Raw genomic sequence first — 25229 nt, forward strand, 5'->3', positions numbered from 1 at the left:
GAGCATTGCCATTGAAATTTAATTTAAGATATTTAATGTTATTTAAAACAAAGTGAAGCTATTAAATTCCAAGCTTCCGAAATAGCTAAAATAACCCAACAATTTGTAATTGTGTCCTCTCCATTTTGTTATTACGATCAACTTGCAGACTAATCTTTATAAATGGAGAAAATGGTGATCCCTTGTTTCGTAGACAGAAATTTCATATAATTTTGTTTCACAGAAAATGTTTCGTATTATACTTGGTACTTGTATTTTTAGTTCGAATATTTTTGTTTCAAAGACTATTTACTTGAATGAAACATGTCACAGAATCACATTTCAATGAATTTTATAATCTCATTTTTTTATTTAGCAAACTTATCAAACAGTAGAATTATGTTTGGGGTATTCTTGTTTCCCAGACACAAACTTCACAGAATTTTATTTCACAAGAAACTGTTTCATATAATATTTGGTCCTTGTATTTTAATTTCGAATATTCTTGTTTCAACACCTATTTACTACAATGCATAGAAACGCAATTCAATGAATTTTAATTTATTCAATAAAATTATCAAACAGTAGGATTATGTTTTAAAGAAAACTGTTTGTCTTTATTTTATTTATTCATCGATATAATGATTCAGAGAAGAAGTTAGGTTAGGTTAGAATTGCGGCCCTTACAGAACCGAAATGTTACTAAGAAAAGTGGGTTAGGTTAGGTTAGAACTGCGAGCAAAACAGCGAGCCAGAACCGACTTATTTTATTGTACGATACTGATTTACAAACAGGAGTGTATAATATGAATATCCAAACATTAGAATTTCTTAGCAACAAAAATCTATACTTAAAAATTTCTACAAAATAAGTAATCTGCGAATGGATTTTTCTATGAAATGATAATATGCATTTTGTTTATGAGAAACATAATTCTATAAAACATATGTCTTGGTAAAAAGATTACATGAACTAAATAATATAAGGGTAAAGAATATATGATTAGAAATTCTATAAAATGAATATCGAAACTTTAAATTTACTTTGCAACAAAAATCTACGATAAAAAGTTCTACAAAGTAAGTATTCTGCGAAGTGATTATTCAATGAACTAATAATATTTGAATCATTTTATATGAAGCGAAATTCTATAAAAATGTAGTCTATGAAACAACGTACAACCGGAGAAAATAATCCATTCTCAAACAAATGGACGGAGGTAGCCATTGCTTGTGATCGCCCTAATCCCGTTACCTGATTTTATGTGACGTAACACAGGCCTAATAAGGTTTACTTGATTAATGAACGCCTGAATCCTCACCCTTGGGCTTTATTCTTAATCGGATGTCAAAACGGTATCGCAGAAATATTGACTGAGTGCGCTTACTCCCTCTAGAGGCGGCTTGATGTCATATTGAATTAGTATTGTATTGATATTAAATTTCCGATTCTAAATACGGTCCCTTTTTGTCTGCTTTGTTAGAGATTTGTAGAGGATGAAAACCGCGTAATGTTGTATTAAGTGTTAACCGCTCAAAGTTTTGTTGTATAACAATACAATTATAATTATTAATAATTAGCGATGTGGTTTCTGTTGAAATATAATAACATAAAACAAATAAATAACTGCTACAATTTATGTATTATCAAGGCCAATTCTGCAAGGTATTTCAATATGCTCAGCTCATTTGTCACTCAACGCTGACAATAATTTGGGAAATATTTCTTTATATTTACATCATTAATTATCAACTCATAAATGTAACTACAACGGATTGTCAAATTCAGTGGAATCCTACATAAAACCTATCATTGTTTTAAAAAACTAAGTCATTGGCCCATTTTAATAGATTTTTTTTAATAAATAACTTTATGTATGTTTATGTATATGGTTTTCTTTCTTGAGCTAAAATAGTTTATTTTCTCTTAACCCCTTTTTTCTGACTCTTTTATTACCTGTGCTTGTTCCACATGTTACGAATCAATACAGTTATAGCGAAGGTGTAATACACCTTACACAACAAAATTTATTAGGGTTCTGCGAAAAAACAACATGTTACAGATGTATACATTCGTGTTTATGTTATAATCAGAGCGTAGGCACACAAAGGTATCACTGCCATATGAGTTTTAGTTACAAATACAAACTGCAAACGCAAAAATGCGGCCACATTTTAAATAATTCCAATTATAGTGTGTACATGCAACTTTGCAACTCGCTGTACATATATTACAAATAAAATATAGTATACCAAGCTTTAAAATTATGCTTGAAACTAAAATTTTAGAACACAAAATACAGACAGCTACCGCCGAGTACCGCCTCGATTCAACTTAAAAATTTACACTCAAAATTTTAATGCCCTCAAGTTTTCCATGTTAGCTTTTAGAAATCGTAAATGATATATAGTTTCTTTTTTGTATCTCCTTGGATTTCATGGGCTTATAAATCCCGGTCTTTTGATAGGCTTGCGTTGGGATATAGATCCAACACTTAGAGAGAGCGTACCCTTGGAGAGTTTTAATGTCGTGTAGAAAGCTTGCTGGAACCCGTTCACAGGCGCAACAATAGACACCCATCAACCGGTCGCAGCAGGCATTGGGCTATTGTAGAAAAAGTGAACAGTATACCGGTCTATGGATTGAAGTTTGGGTGGACAATGAGACTGGGCTATTGTAAAGAAGTCTGGATACCCTGCCATAACAATGCTAATACACGTTATCGAGGCAGGTGGTGACTTGTCGCTGACTAGATGGGCCCCTGAAAGTGCCGTCGTGAAGACGACCAGGAGCAACACCGGTGTTAGCGGCTCAGGGGTGTCGAGAGGTATGCGCCGCTTTCTACCCAGTGACTGATGTTAACAGCCACTGTGCCAACTCGCGTCTTATGCATCTTTCACTTCCACGCCTGGAGCATATATGCTAGAGCTATAGCTCTAAGAAAATAACACAAACTACCCAACGTTTATAATATATATAAATACAAAACGACACATAAATATTTACAAAAAGGAAGCCAGAAATGGCACCAAACCTAAAAAACTTTTCCCACGAACAAGCAGAAACAATATCATTGTTCATCAGATAGTATTGAAGTTGTCTCATTACTCTAGCTAGATTGCGAGATAACTAGCGCACGCATTATGCGACTTGCCATTGTTACCTGGATAAACTGACGCACAGACAGACTTTTTTAACCTCATTTCAATGAGAATTATTGAGAAGCGTTGGTATTTTAGCAGTGGAGGGGGCGGTTATCAACCGGAAAACGCCGGCTCAAATCTCAGCTCGAACTAATCAATGAGTTTTGCAAAACTAAGTTGAAGTTGAGTTGAAAGAAAATGAGTTTTTGTGGTATTTAGGTAGGTACCAGTCGCTTTTCGGTGAAGGAAAGCATCGTAAAGAAACCGGACTAATCCCAATAAGGCTTAGTTTCCACTCTGGGTCGGAAAGTAACATGGCAGTAAAGTTGCTTTCTTGGAATTATTTGCCAAGCAGACCTGAGGTTTCAGGACTGTAGCAAAAAGCCGGGGTAGTGCCAAACGCCAAGGTGGGCAAAATATAAATAGGGCCGCAGTTTTAATTCTGAAGGTAGTTCACAGGATTCTTTTTCACATAATTAGATGGGGAGGAATTCGTTACAAAAGTAAGTAGGTATGAATAACTTTTTCTTGGCCACGCTTTGCATACAAAACGGCCGCAGATCTTAAGGGTCTCCGGCAAGCTCGGATCTCCATACAAACGTAGTTCCGCTCTCATTTTAAAACGACTAGGTAGATTGCTCTAAAATTTTATATTACTTACAATAGGATAAGGTATATCTACCTATATGTCTGTAATTAGTTTATGTAGCTTCGGATACTAAAGTAAAAAAACACAGCGTATTTAAGTTTTATGGAGCTATATAAACTAGTTTCAGACCTAGATATACATTGTATGTACAAAGTTTCTTTACAATCCAACACCTAGTTTTAAAATGAGAGCGGAACTACGTTTGTATGGGAAGGTGCAATTCGGCCGAGCTTGCCGGGGACTCTTAATGCGGTAGCCATGAAGTCTTGTTAGATTAAATTATTGTAAGAAATGGGGCCTCTAAACTTTGCTTAACTGGTATTGTTAGCAATTAAGCCCTGCGAGAAGCTTTAAATGGAACTTTAAAAGTTGTAATTAAATTTGAAAATGATAGAAACGAACAGCCGCCATCAGATATCTCGGAGCGGCCGAGGTGCTAAAAAACATCTGAACACGCACTCTAACGCCTTGATAATAGAGCCGTGCTCAGATATTTTTGAACGCCCCGGCTGCTCCTTTTTGATGGCTACTATACCTACATAATATAATGCGTAACAAGAGAACCAAAATAACTTGTTTACTGTTATCATACTCTTCGGATACGAAATACATCATGGAAAATTGCAAAAATACGTTAATAACATACAGAATTTCCGGCTTCCGGCATTGGGCACGTATGGAATTGTTTGTCGAGTTCCATTGTGGCGTAAGGCAAGCCAACTGACTCAGCAAAAAAAAATGCCACAGTAAGCCAAAGCTTCCTGATTTTCGGAGTGAATTTGGTCTGCGGTGCGGTTACGTAGGCCAAGCTTCGCCAAGCTGCGAAATGTGTTCGTATTGTTTTATTTGTGATTACTTTGTTGTGTTGGCAACTAATCATAATCATTTATTTGCACATAAAAAGGGTTTTACATAGATATTATAAAAGTTAGTTAGTTATAGTTAATCGATTTAAATTAATTGTTAGGTAAAACACTGATTTAAAACTTATTTTACGCGATTAAGTCCCGTCGTTGTGAATAATAATTGTTAAGTTTTGGCGGCCTCCTAAGATAAGTAGTCTGTAGTGACACTGCCTACAACGCAGGAGGTCCCGGGTTCGAATCCTAGTAAAGTCATTTATTTGTGTGTTTATTACACATATTAAGTTCCTGAGTTGTAGTTGTTTTCCATGTAAATATGTATTTACATATCTATATTATACTAAATGTATTGTTGTCCACATAAGCCTTTTTGAGATTACTATGAGAGAGGGGTCGGTCATTTGTACAAGGTAAATGTACATTGTGTACAGTAAGTACATTTAGTTTGTACAAATTTTCAATTGGTTATCTCTTTAAAACTGAAGCGATACTAGTATTTTTCGTTGTAAAATACGCAATTCCAAAAAACTTTTAAAATACATATATTATTTAGGTGCATAAAAATATAACTACGTTTGCAAAATTCCGCCAAGTGCGAATCGGACTCGCGCACAAAGGGTTCCGCACCATTACGTAAAAAACGGCAAAAAAATCACGTTTGTTGTATGAGAGCCCCACTTAAATATTTTATTGTGTTTTTAGTATTTGTTGTTATAGCGGAAACAGAAATACATCTTCTGTGAAAATTTCAACTGTCTTGCTATTACGGTTCATGAGATACAGCCTGGTGACAGACGGACAGACAAACGGACGGACAGCGGAGTCTTAGTAATAGGGTCCCGTTTTTACCCTTTGGGTACGGAACCCTAAAAAGATGACCAATAACATATTCCAATATTTACACAAATAAATTGTCAAACTTAAAAAAGTTCACCTGTCACGAAATTAAATTGAAAATGTTGCGACACTGCCCGTTCACATGTGACATTCAACCGAATACGCCAAACTGGTTTATATAAATTCAATCTCAGTTTTTGCTTTTTCCAAATGAAAATTAAATCCACCTCGACAGGGTAACCGGGAACGTCGGGTTTAGTTTGGCGTGTTTAAAATAAAACAATAACGAATGGCCGTCCACTACTATCGAGAGCAGGATGATGAAAGATTTCATATTTAGTTTGTTTATGCAAATCTTTATTATGTAGGTTGGTTGTTAGATAAAAAACTCTTATTTTCTCTTTTTAGGGTTCCGTACCTAAAGGGTAAAAATGGGACCCTATTACTAAGACTCCACTGTCCGTCTGTCTGTCTGTCTGTCTGTCAGTCTCTGTCTGTCTGTCCGTCTGTAACCAGGCTGTATCTCATGAACCGTGATAGCTAGACAGTTGAAATTTTCACAGATAATGTATTTCTGATGCCGCTATAACTAATACTAAAAACAGAATAAAATAAATATTTAAGTCCCATCCAACAAACGTGAGTTTTTTGCCGTTTTTTGCGTAATGGTACGGAACCCTTCGTGCGCGTTTTTTTGTGTATTTTTCTAAGTTATTATAAGCACGAGCGTGTCACAGATACGGTAATTAATTTTGATGATGGTCATAGATTATTATTATTATGTATAATTCTTTACTCGCACTTAGCCGGTTTTTTACACTTTGTAATGCATAAAAAACCTTATTCAATTTTCATATTCTCTTTCATCATCGTTTTCCCTTAACAGTATTATTTATCAATACAAGACAATGTAACTCTAAATTTTAGAGTCTAAAACGGTGGTTTGCTTTTTAAATAAATTATAGAAGTAGAAATTTTACAGTTTATTTGGTGTGAAATAAAAACATAACCTATAAGGCATCTTATTCTACTACATAACGCCAAAATGGATGCCACTCAGCATATGCCAATGCCTTAGACCCTTAGTAATATCTTTAAAATACATATTTACATCTATTTTCGTCTTCGCAACATAAGAAAAATAAGATACATGTTTTATTAGGTTTAACTGAATTAGCCTCATGCATGAAGTTTATATTTGAACGAAATATGTTTTATTCGGATGTTTGTTACCGTTATATCATGTTACAAATGCATTTCCGTTTTTACATTTAATTACTTAAAATTATAAATAAAAAGTACAAAAATTTGCCCGCGAAAAGCTAGTGAGCGAAACGCTCGAAACGCCACGTGACGTCACGCGTTCGACAGATTAGTGTCATTAGTAGCAAACGTCAGTTGGGCCGCCCAACGTGTGACGTCATCACGCTCTGTCGAATTCGCGCCAAAAATTATGAGCGTTTCAACCGCTCAAAAATTTTCAACATTTTAAATATTTTTTAATAAAATAATGTTAAGGTTTACAAAAGTATTTTTATCATTTCCGGTGTTCCAACGATATAAATTATGAATCCAAAAATAAAAATAAATTCATGCATGAAGCTAATTATTTACGTACATAGTTAGAGCCCGGTAACGATTTCAGATCAAAAATGTAAAATTGATAGATTTAACCGTTGAAATTGTACACCTTTTGTTACGTAATATCTAAATAACAAATATTGGTTTATATTAGCACGTCTTCTCATCTTTCCGTTGTTAGTACTTGTTATTTCTATTACGTAATAATAGGTGTACAAGTTCACCGACTAAATCTATCAATTTTACATTTTTGCAACTAAAATCGATACCGGGCCGGGCTCTTAACTACACGATCAACTCAAAAGTAAGGTAACAAACAGATTAGTTGGCAAGGTCGAAGAAAAACCTTGTTAATAACGACATAAAGACTTAACGGTAATTACTATTACGGTCGTCATCAGCCTGTAAGAGCTCTAATAGCAAGTCGTTGAGACTGACCTTTGATTTTTTTTCATGCTGTCCTGAAATGCTCCCCAAAGTAACAGGAAACCTTACATTAGTTGGTAACTATTTACAGTGAGGTACTAACCCCGTCTTAGGTGCTATCGGGACAATCGGTGATCAGTAAAGAGATATTACATATCGCTACCTTATACCCTTTTGATCTACCGTTAAATAATGAAACTAAACTACATTTTATGAAATTTAACGTAACCCATTTCATAATTTCTGACTAATAATATTATAAAAATCTAAAATTATGTTAAAATGTTCCTGAGAGTTCGGTAGTAATAGTTAATTATGCTACGAGTAGGTAGTTTGCAAAATTGCAATTTACCTATGTTACCACAACAGAGCCAGGAGCAAAACCACATCAAAGTCAGTTTCTAAAATCAAAATTAAGGCTGTAATTTTACTCTAAATTGTGGATAAAATGCGTACTAATGTGGTATTTTCTATATAAAGGGACCTTATTGTCGGTGGCGCTTACGCCATTATAAACGATGGTCCGATATAAATACAATGCCGCCCGACGCTGTGCGGCGTAAGCGCCTTCGACAATTCATAGAAAATGCCCCATATATGTTTTAAGTTTTTTGTCGCAATAAATAAATGTAGTTAAATTACATTTGTGATAGACAGAAGCCAGTAACGTCTTAAACTACCAACTTGATCTATTTGTTACCCCATAGGTATATTCATTACAGGCATATTCTAATTTTTATATTAGGGTATGAATTCGATCTGGATTCTATTTAAGATATGGATCTGCGACAGATCCGATCTAGATTGAATTAATATCCTATAATTAAAATTTAAATATATCTGTAAGTATGTGTCATTTAAACTGTAGGTATAATAAATTTAAACCATACAAAAAGAGCATGTTTTTTGCAGGAAAATAATCAATTATTGGTATTTAATAAAGTTTTGTTTTAGGGAATCACTGATCAACATACACCATGTGAATTCACGTCTTTCATTTAGAACTACGCCGGCTGGTGGAAAATGTGTTATTAAAAAGTTAAGCAAGGTCCAGTTAGAAATTTATGTTCGATACGAAGCCATTACTTGCAACTGCCCTTTTCTTCTTACAATAATCAAATAAATTGTTATAATAATAGTTAACTGCACTGTTTTTAGAAACTTTCTATATAGGTCTTTCGTCCTCAAAACCAAACTAGGTTAAAGATAATCGTCTTTGCATGTTTACATAATATACAATACACAAGTACGCAATAATTCTGATATCGAATTCGTTAATACTTGTGAAATATTCTTATCCTTATATCCTGCCCAATCTTAGGAAAAAAAATCGGTCGAAAAATTTAATGTTCTCTATTTACTGTCATCAGATATTCTAAACCATCGTGAAGGCCGAGGTCTGAAATTCCACAAGTCATTGTAACGCCGAATATTTTCACAGCACGCATAGCCATCGATGCGTCCGGGCACAGGAAAGCATTCGTTTTATTACACAAAAGCCCCACCCCAGTGAAACATTCTCCCTTAATACAAACAAAGAATAAACTATAAAAGCGGCACGGGCTATACAAAATAAACTTTCCGATGAGGGAATAGAGTATGTTTTCGTTTGGCAAATGATACATTTTATGGCCGTCTGTATCAACGGCTATTCAGCGGAAAAATGTAAATAAAGTGGTATGCATTAATTGCTAGGTTTTCACAGTTCGTTTAACGGCAAGGCAGATTCTAGTCTTTTTAGGGTTCCGTACCTCAAAAGAAAAAAACGTAACCCTTATAGATCACTCGTGCGTCTCTCTGTCTGTCTCTTTCACAGCCTATTTTCTCCGAAACTATTGCCCAATTAAGTTGAAATTTGGTACACAATTATGTAAATTTGTGACCCACAGACGGGTCAGACGGACATTGTAACGTAAACAAATGAATTTTAAACATGGGAGATGGGAGAGGAGAGGGAGATCTTAAATATATATTTTTTTGTAATTGTAAAATAAATTGTTTAGAAGTTATTTAAGAAAATAGCCGAAAAACTACCATTTAGTAACCTATTACATGTTTAACGCTGCATAAGTAAAGGGGCCCACTGACTATTAGTCCGCCGGACGATATCGGCCTGTCAGTTGTTCGGAAATGTCAAATTTTTGTTCTCACTGACAGGCCCATATCGTCCGCCGAACTGATAGTCAGTGGGCCCCTTAAGTAAGTAAAGGTGACTGTCCATTTCCAACCGCACCTGCATTACTGCTCCGACACTACTGCAGCGGCCTGAACGCGTCGGTGTATCATTTATTCTGCCTAAAATGTGGTACTACACTGCCATATTAAAAATATTGAAATATGGGAAAAAATCAGTCTATGGAATGCTTCCTTGCAAGTTCTGCGTTCTGTAGGACTTTGACAATAATATTATGTTTAGAATGGTTCCCAATATTTTTTTATTTACCTTTAAATAACATATTATTCACTTACGCTACCAGAAAAGTATCGCTATGGTTTAATATTTGGTGTAAAAAAATTCTTGAGATGTACAGTATAGTGAACATTATCGATTCAAGGGTTAAGGATATTTCACTCACGTTTCACATAACATAAAAATACATTGTAATTGTGTAATGTACTGACGGAACCCTCCTTGGAACTCCGGAGTCCGACTCGCACTTGGCCGGTTTTTTGTTTTTTGTTTTAGTGGAACTTTATTTTCAACTTACCCGCAATTATAAACTAGAGAGCCGTAACTTTTTAGAAATAAAAATGAAAAGGATATGAATTATAGGGGTTTGTTCAAAGGGCTACGTGCAAAGCAAACAAAGATCGACATCAGATTTAAATGTAAATAGAAGTCGGTTTTCCCGATAGCCGTAAAAGTTAACAACCTCAAATTAAACTTTGAATCGAGTTAAGCGCTCTTTGTTTCTATCAGACAGGGTTTTATTGGATTTCTGGTCTGGGCTTGGCTGTTCTCCTATTTCATCTTATACAATATATAAAAAAAAATTATACTACGTCGGTGGCAAACAAGCATACGGCCCGCCTGATGTTAAGCAGTCTCCGTAGCCTATGTACGCCTGCAACTCCAGAGGAGTTATATGCGCGTTGCCGACCCTAACACTCCTCTCCCTCGAGCTCTGGCAACCTTACTCACCGGCAGGAATACAACACTATTAGTAGGGTCTAGTGTTATTTGGCTGCGGTTTTCTGTAAGGTGGAGGTACCTCCCCAGTTGGGCTCATATTCATATGGGCTGGTATTCATAGAGTAACATGCTATTAGTTCTTCAAACATTCACCGACGGGTCTGGCCTAGTGGGTAGTGACCCTGCCTATAAAGCCGATGGTCCTGGGTTCGAATCCCAGTAAGGGCATTTATTTGTGTGATGAACACAGATATTTGTTCCTGAGTTATGGGTGGTTTCTATGTATGTAAGTATGTATTTATCTATATACGTATGTATATCGTCGTTGCTAGGTTGATCTGTGTAAGATAGTCCCCAAATATTTATTATTTATTTATTCATAAGAATCGGAAGGAAGATACTGGCGAATACACCTGACCTTTTTTATTATCGTGGATATTTTAATGACAATGGCTCTAGTTAAGGTAATTTGGAACGCAGGAATTATCCTGACAATTAAATACGGAGAAATAAATCACTACGTTTGTTAAATTTGTAAAATTGATTAAATTATTTTGTAAATAAAATATTTGTGAATACGTTATTTGTTTTTGGAAAATCTAAACAACAGGCTTTGCAGTTTGTGTGCAGTTTACCATAACTTAATCGGACAAGTTAGTAATGAAAAGTCGGAACCTCCTCACACTAGGAAAAAATACATGATTTGAAAGGCCATTCATTTAGAATTTATAACTCCTATTGAATCCTTCGATCCTTTGCAAGGTGGACAAGCATTGTTGAAAATTCAGGCGTATTACCTGAGACTTATTTCCTTTGTTAAACGATTTATTACGTGCATGAATGCGTACGTATATCTGAAGTTGGCGTGTACCGAGATTTGTATTTGTTCGTAAATAGGGGTAAGTAATGCAAGCTGACGTAGCAGCTTAGTTACTTGCGAACATCGTTTTTCGAATAGAAAAGGAATATACACGACAGGCGTGAGCTGTTTTCACCTTAAACTCGCTGTTCGCATCTCTCCGAAAGCCAGAGATTACAATAGAGGAAAATATATTTAGACTGCTTCTTTCTACGAATTTGTTGAACTTTTAACATTTTAAAGCAGCAATTTTATTGTGTAGCTACTTACTGAGATCCAGAAGTCTCGGATTCTTATGAACAACTTAAAAGCATATTTATTGAAATAGCTTTCTCAGACGTTACAATTTTTAATTTCTAACGCAAGAAGATCTTAATGTTTTAAATTCTCACTTTTCAATTCAAAATACGTTTTACTATTTATTTATCGTGTGGCATTACAGTTACTGTATTTAAATTTAATATTGTTTTACTTTAAAAACAACAAATAAAATATTTGATTTCAATGAAAGCTACATGTACTTAAACTGAAGCCTATATATTAAAAGTAACTCAAGATTTAAATGTTAATATATTTTTCCTTTTTTATTGTGGGACGTACCACATTATTACAATCTATAAATTGTATATACAACAACGCAATTGGTAACGCATTGGACCGGCAATCCAAGGATGTGGGTTCGAGTCCCACGTTGACCAGAGTTGATCATCGTTGATTTTTTCATTGTGATTGACATCTGTATATACAATTTAACTCAAGATTTACTAAATCATGTAATTCTATACTGCTGCACAGCTATTGAGCCTAACGAGCTGCCACACGAGGGCTGGGCTGGTAAGCCAAAATTGAACTAGCTCAAGCAGCTGGCGTCTTTCGCGGTTGCCAGTTAACTAGTATCTACTATCAGCTCGTTAGCGTATCTTGATCAAACTGAAATTGAGCTTCGCTACACTACCGCATGTGACGGATGTATGCGGCTATTGATATTGGAGGGTATCTTGGTATTTTATAAGTCGACGTTTATAATAAATATTTTGAGGATGGTTAGCGGAAAACATGTCTAATGAATTAATAATGTAGCGTTTTACGAATGTGTAAGGATTTGCTGTACGTATTGACAATTTATTGATAACGAACTGTGTTTCAACCGCTACTTGTTCTCTGTACTTTGCATACCTATTGTATTATGTTCCGTTGCAGATATCAGCAAGGATGATGTCCACCTATTTCGTCTATATATTCTCATCATTGCTATTTTAAATATTCTCATCAATGTGGAAATACTATACCTATCTACTTTGTGGAGAAACAGTTGGTAGTCTTATTAGTTTAATTAAAAGTGCTTCAAATAATGTATTTCTTCACAAGCACTGTCCAATACTGTCCATTTTTTTTTTTTACTAGTGTAGTTAAAACAATGTCTATAAACATACAGCGCACATTGATGCAAGGCCTTATAGAGTATTCAAGACATGTAATTACCTCGATCCTTCTACGTGTAATGACTCTTTTAATAGGCTAGTCTTGCCTTCCTTAAGCATCACCGTCGTTGAGATAATTTAACGGATTTATCTTCAAGGATTTGTATTACACGGGCAAAGACAACAATTTCGAACAACAATTTCTATGTGACAACGTGTAAACTTTAGACAAATTCTCAGCGGATGAAGTTGTTTCACAAGAAGAGCATAATACTAATCTGCAAGCTCCGAAAACAAAGTTCTTCCTCTAGCTGGTATATGGAATGCCGTTATGACAAATTAAATTTGTGTCATTACGTCTGATTGCAAGTAAACAGGACGCCGCTACGCTTTAAGTAGTTGAGACGAAAGTGGAGGACCCGCGCGAAGTCGCCTTTTCATATAAATGTAGTCCTCATTTTTCTCTCTAGATATTATTGAAAATATTTTGACATAATTTGTTGTATATCAACCACAACTATGCGCCTACGTTTGTTTTTTCGAATCTTTAATTATTACAATATTGGAGCATTTAAAAATATGTATGAAATCTGTTTTTCGTACCCAATATTTACCGTAATCAAAAAATCTAAAAAAGTCAAACTTAGGGGCATGGCTACGGTTAATATACATCCAATTATGTAAAAATATTTTTCATAATGTCAATAAAAATGAAAAAAAAAATGAAAATTAAAATATTCATTTCAGACACGGTGTCCATATTTTTGTCTACAAGACTATATTATTAGTACGTTACAATAAAACAGAATACTTCCAGAGTGGAAAATGGGGACCACATTTGTGTGGAGAAACAGCGGTCCCCTTTCCTCTTAAGAAATTCTCATAAATCCGGATCGCTGACGATTCTCCGACAATTTCAAGAATCTCTTGAGAACTCCGAGTTACATAACATTATCGGCAATCGATGTGGCTCGCGTGTGGCAGACGACGGTCGTCGGCGCTTCGCTAGTAGTAGCGGAATAATTAATCGGTCAACCGTCACTCGTTCCACTTTTCCTAACGGAATTGGGGTGCGCTTTCATTGGTTGAAAGAATGTTTTTTTAGTTGAATAGATCTGATGAGAATAGTTTTTATGCTACATTTTTATTGGCGGCTTTGCCGAAGTTGTTCGCACTGAAATTTCAAATGTCACCACATTACCGTAGCCGGGAAAAACCGTATGTAGCGAAAAGCACCTCTGAACATAGAACCAGCCAAGCGGCAGTTAGTCGCAGTGAATTGTGTTAAGGGAATAATGCCAATATCCCCGAATAGCTAACAAAAGTTTAATAAAATATTATAAACATACGTATACTAGGTACTTGCTGTTACAACAAGCACTGAAAATATTTTATTGAAATAGAAACCTGCTCAGCAGAATCACTTTGTATATTGCATTTCTGGGAATAAGCATTCGTGGGCGCTCGACGCCCGTGCAACAATCTCGTCCTTGTTAAGTATTTGCAATACGTATTAAGCCAGTGAAACATTTTATTATTTAGAAAATATTTCAATGAGATTATCCGAGAAAATGGAAAATTGTTGAATATTACACTTAAAGCGTAGAGAACACGTATTATTAAGCCAAACAATGTTTGGCATTCCAATTGCAGGCATGTGGGTGGTAGTTAGGCGAAATTGTAGTACAAGGATTTCGCCGCATCTTACCTACCTATTTATTCGGGTCTGATACTGAAATGTAATGATAAATATTTATGTTTAGGCAACCCTTGTACCCTATCGTATAAATATTTCGAATCTTACTATTTGAACATGCTTTTCGTTTCTGAAAATTGAAAAACATGTTTATTATAGACAATATTTAGTACTATGGTTGAAACTTCTCAGACTCTAGGCACTTCTAAGGTTATCAACCCTATGTTTACAGACAGAATTCATTTAGACATTTATTTGCCATTGTAAACAAGGCAAACCTATAATAATACCTAACGAATTTTACTTGTCTCGCCTCGGCTGGCTTATGTCGTGGTCGCTATTTTGCGGAAATTCGAGTCTCTATAAACAATAGCTACAGGAGTATTCAGAAAATATAATTCTCATCTTATAATCATCTAAAGTAATTAATGAATATTAATTATGGTTTAATTGTCCCTTCAAAATATTCAATTAAGTTTCTCAACACTGCGGAATGGTGTATAGAGACAAGCCTTACTGGTTTAACGATACTTTTATAAATTAGTTTATATATTGCTGTTATTACTTTTTTTGCATGTTTGGAGAAAAGCACTATAGATATATATAGACTCGTCAGGAATAGTAATTCGTGGATTTGTCTCTTTTGTCGGACTCAGCTTCACATCGTCCGACAAAATCGAATCTCATTCACGAATTGCCATTTCTCGGCCTCTGCAATAATGTACTATATATATATTTTGTTAAAGAAAAACTCACTTTGACCAAAGATAGATATAACTCCGTAATAGATGGATACAGTCTAAGGAAAAAACGTGCCTCGAAAATCAAGAAAATTTGATTCTCGTTCAGAGGGCGCTACTAGTTTTGGCCTACAGTCGTATAGATGGCGTTGACGGTTTCGTTTGTTATTTAACAATTTTAACGCATATCAGTGAAAGAACATGGGTCAAAATCATAAAAATAATTAATGCAAATAAAAACATCATTTATCTATATTTAAATACATTCTATCGTATTTTTATAAATCTTCATTTTTAGTTTTAAAGTGTGTCGACAGATGGCAGTGAATTTACTGGGGTTACAAAATTTACTATGACAGTAACGCTCTAGAGTATCAGTTACTCTATGCTTTGACCTTTTCACAAGGATCAAAATTTAATTTTTGAAATGCACGTTATAAAATAAATAGATACCGTAAGTGTCTGTGGTACCACTTACTTAGATAGATAAGTAAGTACATGCCTGGCTACGTAATATTGTTAAAATGCGTCGTTTTATGAAAGTCTTCTGATTTTCCTGACCCTTTTCTATGCTAAAAGTCGCTTGTAAGGGTCGAGGTCCTAAAAATATGTAAAGTTCCTTACCTCCTCTCACCTGGCGAACTGCAATATAACGGGAACAAAATATTTGTGCAATTTTAATATATTTTCAGGAAACGCGAACACAATCTCTGCAATTTTTATTAGATTTCATATACATAAAAGTTATTTCATTTCTTGATATTAACTTTAAAATTTTCTTTGCATTAGCTTTAGTACCATTATTTTTGAATTATAGCTTCATAGAATTAGGTACATAATTCAGCTATTTTACATTGTTTGAATTGATTTTTTTAATTAAATCAGTTTAGGACATCTGCGGTTCTCAACATAAATTCACTTATAGTGTAACAAGCTAAACCAATTAAAATTTTCTTAAGTTTACTTACAAATATTGCCTCACTAACTGAGTTAATGACCTCTTTCGGAAGGGTGTTATAAATCTTTACACCTATGACACCGAGTGACTGTCGAGACTTGGCCAGTCGGCATTATTAGGCTTTCTATATTTCTGTTTTATCAAATAACAATATTATTAAACGGTTACCGTTTAATTTGATGCACTAGGCAGCACTTTCTGACACTTACATATTTCAAGCTGCCAAAGCTATTTTTTCATTTCTTAAAAATGTCGTTCAATCCATACTAATATTATAAATGCGAAAGTCTGTCTGTCTGTCTGTCTGTGTGTTACCTCTTCACGCTTAAACCGATGAACCGATTTAGTTGAAATTTGGTATACAGATAGTTTGAGTCCCGGGGAAGGACATAGGATACTTTTTATCCCAGAACTCACCCCTCAAGGGGGTGAAAAGGTGGGTGGAAATTTGTATGGGGAATCAATAACCGCTGAACCGATTAAGATGAAACTTGGTATGGGGATAGTTTGAGCTGTGGGAAAGGATATAGAATTACTTTTATCCCCGAAATCATCCCTTAAGGGTGTAAAAAATGGGGTGGAAATGTATAGTGTGGACCAATTTGGGGTTGAAAAAAGGATGGTTTAAAAAGATTTGTTTAAGAATTAAGGTACCCAAATTACTAATTCCACGCAGACGAAGTCGTGGGCAAAAGCTAGTAGTAAGTATAATAATATAGTCATCACTTTGATATTTATGTCCGTTAGAAAGAGACAAAATCTATTGAAGTTATTAACAATAAGTTGGTAATGCAAATTTAAATACTGAATTAAATTTTGTAGCGCACAGGTACATCGGTTTTTTTTGGTTTATAACCTTTTTAGTTGCATTACTTACTTCCCTATTATGTTTTTTGAACGTGTGGGCTTAATATAAAGTTTTATAGAATGTACTATACAAGGTACACAACACAGACTTTGTAAGGAGTAAGCATTTTCACTACACAACTCTACTACCTACACAATAGGCTAAATACTTGAGCCTATTTGGAACGTGGCAGCACCTGCGAAACCCTACAAACACAAGAATAAGATATAATTAAGGCTGTATTACAACTTTATAAATATATAACTTAGTAACATTTTGTATCGTCGGTAATCATATTACTTTTTATGCAATAGGTAGGTGGCATAAGATGTATATTTATTATAGTTGTGTTAATATACAAATTATTGCATTTAAATTATTTACAAATAAATTTCTTTAATTACCTTTATTTAACATCGTCTCTGAATTTGAAAAATAGTAACGAAATATAGAAAATTAATATGTTTAATATCAGTACTAATGCATGCATGGAGACAGAAGAAACAGCCTCTCACGTGGTGCTGGAATGCTACGGAATGGCCCCATACAGGGCAAAACATCTCGGATACCCGAGAGACCTACCCGAGGTCCTACTCAGCAAAGTCTGATAGGATTCCTCGAAGAGCTGGGCTGGCAGGACTAGCCCACCCCCCCATGTCACGCAAAATAGGCGCCAGTCGTCGAGTTGCGGAAAATCACCCATACTACAATACAATCAGTACTAAACTAATTGGATTACAAAATTTTAGGCAGATTAATCAATGCAAAATTAAACTGTGACGTGTAAGACTATGGTAGATGTTGTTAGAGCCTCCTTATGGCTCATATATGGTAGAAATATTCGCTGTACTGGGTAAGGTCTTGGTAGCTTAGACGGCAGACCACTGTACTAGTGATCCAGTGATTGTGGGTTCAAGTCCCACCCAAGACAGTGAATTTGTGCACTTTTAATTTATTTCTAATCTCATGTAGTTATTTGCCGTGAATAAATTACGTTTACGTTTTTATAATAGATTTAGTACCTGAATGGTTATTCGTTCATTTAAGTTGTTCACAGACATCGGAGTTTTGGGGGGAGGTCCTACATCGATTTCAATTAGCGATACTTTCCCCAAAAATACTAGTTATGATTGACCCAGTTTTGTTTGTAAGTATTACTTCAGAGGCTATGGTAAAGTATTTACCAAGCATATTTGACTCTTTATAAAAACTCAATAAGTAATTAATATAATAATATAAATGTACATGACTTGGGAAACCGAGACAAACAAAAGGAAACACAGAAAGTTATATCATGACGTGAATACGTTATTACACCGTGAATAGCCATAGCCATAATTATTGTTTCATAAATATTTCAAAACATTAGAATGAAAACGCTATTTTACATTTAAAAGTGCGTTACATTACGGTAAAATTGGTTTATTTACATACAAACCGTTTGTATTTAAATACGTTGGTATTTTGGATAAAATTATTGTATGCATATGACGAATTAAGTACTTCAGACTCGGCGTAAGCTTTCCTGAAAATAAAGAATCGGTCAATTTTGATCGAATTTTGACGATTTTTATTTATTTTAAAAACGTTACCTTACAATATCGAAATTTGAAAGCTATGAAATTACTATTAAAGTTAAGATTGTTTTTTCTTCTTTTTTTGTTTATAGTATTACATAATAAATAACCGAGTAAAGTTGGATTAAAAGTCCGAGTTAGAGGTTACTTTGGGAATTAATTGTACCGAGCGAAGTATCATAATTCGTGTATCGGAAGCTGTATTATTAAAGACTAGCTGTGCCCGCGGCTTCGCCTGCGTGGAATTCGGTCTGTGTCAGTAAGCGGCTAATTCACCCCTAATTTATCTCAATGTCCCCTGGAGACGGAACTTAAAGTAAAGTTGACAGATGGATACGCTAGAGGACTGTAGTCCAGATAAAATATTTTATAATTAGGTACCTACCACCAAAGATAGATATTACTCCGTAATAGATGGATACAGTCTAAGGAAAAACCGTGCCTCGAAAATCACGAAAATTTGATTCTCGATCAGATGTCGCTACTACCTTTTGCCTACTCTCGTATAGAGGGCGTTGACGGTTTCGTTTGCTATTATTTAACAATTTTAACGCATATCAGTGAAAGAACATGGGTCAAAATAATAAAAAATAATTAATGCAAACAAAAAAAATCATTTATCCATTTTTAAATACATTTTATCGTATTTTTATAAATCTTCATTTTTAGTTTTAAAGTGTGTCGATAGGTGGCAGTGAATTTACTGTGGTTACAAAATTTACTATGACAGTACCGCTCTATAATATTATATCCTCTTTGCTACCTCTAAATAAAATTACACTCCAAAATTAATATTTTTTTTGCGCTTATTCAAATTTTTGACGTGATTTAAAAGGCATAGAGTAGTAGGTGTATATCGAACGATACAGTACCATTTTTGTATTTTTACGTCCTTGACTGTACCTATCCAAATCGACTACATAATTCCGAAAATTTTTATTTCGAATTTTAGAATGTCGAATTCCGATTCCGATTTTAAATGCAAATAAAAAAAATCCGACTGTCATAATTACGAATGATGAAAATCACGAAGATTTATATTTCCGAAAACCCAAAAAACCGAATTTTGTAAATTCCGAACTACATGATTCCGACTATAATAATTCCGATGGTGGCAAACACCGAATTTAACATTTACGATTTTCAAAATCACGAATTCAGAATTGCCCTTATTCCGAATTAACGTGATTCCTATTTTAAATATCCCAATTTTTAAATTTCCACTTTTCTGGCAACAGTTCGTTTTCTTGGGGGTCGCAATTCTAATCTAACCTAACCCACTTCTGGCAACAGTTCGTTTTCTTGGGGGTCACAGTTCTAACCTAACCTAACCCACTTCTAGCAACAGTTCGGGTTCGCAGGTTCGCAGTTCTGTCTAATTTATTTATGCCGAATTTTTATGCCAAAAACATTTTATGCCGAATTTAACATGACGCGGCACGACAGGTACCCGTAATAATTACTAAAACGTGAGTCTTCATTTGAATATCACGGATTTCATTTTTCCGATCTTGTAAAAAACCGAATTTCTGAATACCGAATTATTTTATTTCCGATCGGACAATGATTTTTCGGAATTTAGGAATTCGGAAAAAAATATTTTCGGAAAGTGTAAAATCGGAACTTTAAGCTTTCTGTCAAGTGACAATCGGATTTTAAGTTTTCGGAAATAGCACATTCGTGATTTTATTCCATCGTGTTTTTAAAAATCGTAATTTTGATATTTCGGACTTATAAATAATCGGGATTATGAAAGTCGTGGTTATAAAAATCGGAAAAACGTATTTCGGAATATTTGGGTGTTCCCATTAAAATCATGTCATCCTCCTCGGTCCTCCTGTCAAATCAGTCTAAGCATGACGCCGGCGGCGGGCAGAGTCTGCCCCTTTTTTTTGTTTTCGGAGTGGGAAATGCATCTGCGTAGCGTCTGCCCCTACGACTTGTTGATGGTCATAGCGAATCAGACGCTCACGGGGACCTGTAGGCGCTTGAAGCGGAACGGGAAGTTGCTCGGAATGAGGGGGATACGCAGGATGAACACGGCTTCTCCGGCGCCACACTCCGTCGGGATCTGCGCCTACATATGTATTGCGTACGATGTATTTGGGATCACAATCGAGACTCGCGCTGGCTTGCCGTTTCAGCCGAAAGCGAAGCGACCTGCCTGGCTAGAGCGCCACTGAGTCTCTCACCGTGGTTTTACAGACTCCTGAGACCGTGCCCCTTGTGGCCGCAATGCATTGCGAGACTCGAGAAAGATTTGATTGTTTTCGGGAAGGCATGGTAACGCGTATAAGTCCCAAATCGTTTGACATTTACTATAAAAAGTTTTTTTTTAAGTACCCACCTTCGTGACCATTATTAAGAGGAAAGGGCACGGCCGCTTCTCCATGCAAACGCAGTCTCTATTTTTTGGATAAAAACTACCCTATGTTCTTCCACGGGACTCAAACTATCTCTTTACCAAATTTTATCTAAATCGGTTTAGCGGTTTAAGCATGAAGAGAAATTAAAAAGAGTTTTTTTCATATTTTTTGTGTTTTCGTTTGGGCATGGTGTCATTTTGATATCATAAATGAATTCGGCATACCCGATTTATACAAAAACAATACCTAACTTAGCCTAGTAGCTAAAATGATATAGTTATCAAGATAAAGTTTTTAACCCCTTTTTCACCACCATGGGGGATGAATTTTTAAAAACGCTGAATGTAATTTTCTTGCTTTTTAATATATTAACGTTTTGCAAAGTTTTAAGTTCCTAGCTTAAAATAAAATTTGCACCCCAAGACAAACTTTCATCCCCCTTTCAACCCCCTGAGGGGTTAAATTTCCAAAAACGTCAAAATTAGTTTTTTTGTAATCGTCTATCATACCTTTCTAAGAAGTTTCAAAGCATTTGTAATGGATTCAAACTTTCAACCCCCTTTTAACCCTGTTAGGGGACGAATTCTTGAAAACGCTAAAATCATTTTTCCTGTTTTATTCCCGATATTATAATAATATGCCCATTATACAAAGTTTCAAGTAACGCACTAAAAAAAAATTGATCTCCATACAAACTTTCAACCTCTATTTCACCTCCTTAGGGGATGAATTTTCAAAAACGCTGAAATTAGTTTTCTTGTATTTCAATAATATATCTTCTTATGAAGTTTCAAATTGCTAGCTTAAAATAAATCTTGAACCCCATACAAACTTTCATCCCCTTTTTAACCCCCTTAGGGGTAAAATTTCTCAAATTTTTATAGCCTATAACCTGGCCGTGGATTTTTTCGACAGATTAGTAAAGTTTGCATCAAAATCCGTTCAGCCGTTTTCATTAGTTGCGCGGTCAAATAAACAGACAAACAGATAAACAGACAAAAATTCTAAAAACTGTTGGAATGTGTTCTGTTATCGATTCTAAGTATCCCCAGCCAATATTTTTTCGAATATCTTCCATGTACAGACTTTCGACCCTCTTCCGCTTTATTATATGTATAGATAATATAGTCAAGAACTACATTATATTTTTTCCACGTCTACGAATATCAACGCCTCTTAGAAAAACATGATCATATATGGAGATTTTTCGCCTTCTGGCTCAGGGAACCGCCTTAATAGGTTCCAAAACATCGACAATGTCACAATTCTCCTCTGTACCAACTCACCTCGGTCTCTTCTACTCTTAAATCGAATAGCATCTATATCATCTGTATAAGCATTTCGGAAACCATACCAATCCACAATGATTTAGCATTCCTAACAATATTTTAAGAAATATTTTTAAATAAGTACCTACTTTGCCTTAATACAACGGTTAAGTGGGAGCCTGGGAGCTGAAACACTTTTTCTTCTACAAGTTTACCATGCACTACGCACAACCATATAAAACGGAATAATACATATAACATCATTAATAAATAATAATAAATTAATTAAACCCGATAATGATATTTTAGGCAACAAATTGTCTGCAATCCGGCCGGATCAAGACGGTTCATTAAGAACAAAAGATGTCCCTCAAACTAAGCACGGAGCACCCAGAATGAACCTTTTCAAGTCACGATGACACGAGGAATTCAAGGAATGATAAACACATACTTGAAACACCGCGACACAAAATGACATAAAAAGAAAATACTTAAAGCCAAACATAACTTAAGAATATAAAATAAACTATCTAATAAAGATGCTCTAAACGTAACATGACAGACATTCGCTTTATCCAGCACGAGTACGTTTCTTATGAGACATTTAGGACTTTTGTTTACCTGTGCTGTTTGATCCCGATTTACTGTACAGGCCTAAAACAGAATTTAAAGACACTTTGAAATATAAAAACACTGTAATATTATAAGCAATCAGAAACTATATTGCAGTAAACAAGTGCTATAAAAAGTGATTTCATTCATCATTCATTAAATAGTGCTAAAAGCGAAAACCTCTAAATGCCAGCAAGCGGTTTAAATTCTTTAAAGCGATTTGAAAACTGAAAATGGAAAGTCCATTACCAGTTCCATCTATAACCCAATTGTTGATGATCCAATTTTTCGATCCGATGTTCTCTCATAGCTCGTTTATTTTTAATCCACGATATTATTTGCATTATGCAATGTGAAATGTCAATTCAAAACGTAACTATTGAACAACTAGAACACATCCAATCCTGTTCGTATAACATATTATGAACGATTTTTCAATAAGTATGACCGGCTACTTTATTTTAATTTTACAACATGAAAAGCTTTACGGTTTCGGCTAAGGGAGATTAAATATTATTTTCATAATTATTAAAAATGTGTATTCGTTGAATTTTTTTTTGTGTAAATACCTTTTTGTTTCAGATATCCGCGGACAAAAAAAAATGTTAAAAGTAAATTATATGTAGCTTATTTATTAAGTTAATTAATAGTGTTAAGCATAAATAAAAGTCATACCTACTTATGAAGTTAATTTCACTATTTAACTATTTTATAATAAATACATACATAGCTACAAAAAATATCTGAAAGCTTTCAAGCTACCGGATTTTACTGTAGCTATAGAAATTTGTAACTTTATGTCAGAGGTGAGAAAGGTTCTGCCGAATTGTATTTCGTTTAGGTAGGAACATAATATATTTACGGGTAAATCAAAACCGCATAATAAGAAATGAATCGTTTAGTTCAGAAATCTGGTTAGGTTACCTATTATTATTATTTTTAGAATTAAGTACTTATTATCTTTATAATATATACATATATATGGAATATTAAATAAATTTCATCTCATTTTATTGATTTTGTACATATATTAGGTACTATAAGATATTTTTATAAACTTTAACCATCATTATTTCCACTTTTCGTATCATTGCCTTATTCAAATGCATTAAAAGTAATTTTGAGGTTTATGAATTCATATAACATGCATCCATTTCAAAGTGGTCAAATTCTGGTATACAAGTTGTAAATATCAAAATGCTTTTAAGGTTTTAACATTTGATGGTAAGTGTTTGTGGAACACATCACCCCCGGGCGTGTTGCCAAATCCCCGAACCACGAGGTTTTCTATTAAAACCTGATAGTGTCTAGAGATTTTTGACGAAGAATATACCTATTTTATAAAAGATACCCATATTTAATACTTTATTTATTACACATTAATATAACAAATAGAAATTACATTAATTATTGTAAATTAAACTTATGCTAATACAAATTAGAACTTAAAACTAAAAACTAAATATAGAAGACGGGGAATTTATTTCTATCCTTATTTTATCCTAATATCTTACCTAATTTACCAAGATAATTTAAAATAGAAAATATAGTTCAACATCAAAATATTAAAGAAAAAAATATGTAATAAAAATGTGTAACTGGAACCCATAAGGAGCGAATCCTACTCGTACTTGGCCGGTATTTCTATTATATTTTCTACTTTATTAGTGTATTATATTAACTTATAAGCAGTTGTCACGTAAAATGTTAGGGAAGTTGATACCATCCATAGGAAGTAGATGTACGTCAAGTGCCATCGCTTTTGCGGGGAATTTAATGACAATGACAAATTCACAGCTTATTGGACTTTGGTCATGTCTAATTTTTTTTTGAGAGCTTGCTTTGGAAAGAGTGTAAATTCTTTAGACTCAATCATTGGTAGGGTGACAATATATCATCAGGTGATAAGCAAAATTCACTAATTACTGAAAAATAATTAAACAAAAACCGGCCAAGTGCGAGTCGGACTCGCGCACGAAGGGTTCCGTACCATTACGGAAAAAAACAGCCAAAAAAAATCACGTTTGTTGTATAGGAGCCCCATTTAAATATTTATATTATTCTGTTTTTAGTATTTGTTGTCATAGCGGCAACAGAAATACATCATCTGTGAAAATTTCAACTGTCTAGCTATCACGGTTCATGAGATACAGCCTAGTGACAGACAGACAGACGGACAGACGGACAGCGGAATCTTAGTAATAGGGTCCCGTTTTTACCCTTTGGGTACGGAACCCTAAAAATCAACCTTATTCGGATAATAATACGGTTCA

The 25229-nt window shown here is 34.6% G+C and overlaps 1 protein-coding gene across 8 annotated transcripts in view; it reads right to left on the reverse strand.

Moving 5' to 3' along the window:
• Positions 1–25229, reverse strand: part of LOC134748806 (small conductance calcium-activated potassium channel protein) — a 246757-nt gene that overhangs the window by 95163 nt on the left and 126365 nt on the right. For all 8 annotated transcript variants that reach the window (XM_063683605.1, XM_063683604.1, XM_063683603.1 and 5 more), the window contains exon 4: positions 22966–22998. In XM_063683605.1, coding sequence (XP_063539675.1) covers positions 22966–22998 — 33 coding nt within the window. The remainder of the gene's footprint in view (positions 1–22965; positions 22999–25229) is intronic.

This window comes from Cydia strobilella, chromosome 17, assembly GCF_947568885.1.
Source record: "Cydia strobilella chromosome 17, ilCydStro3.1, whole genome shotgun sequence".
NCBI classification, from domain to species: Eukaryota; Metazoa; Arthropoda; class Insecta; order Lepidoptera; family Tortricidae; genus Cydia; species Cydia strobilella.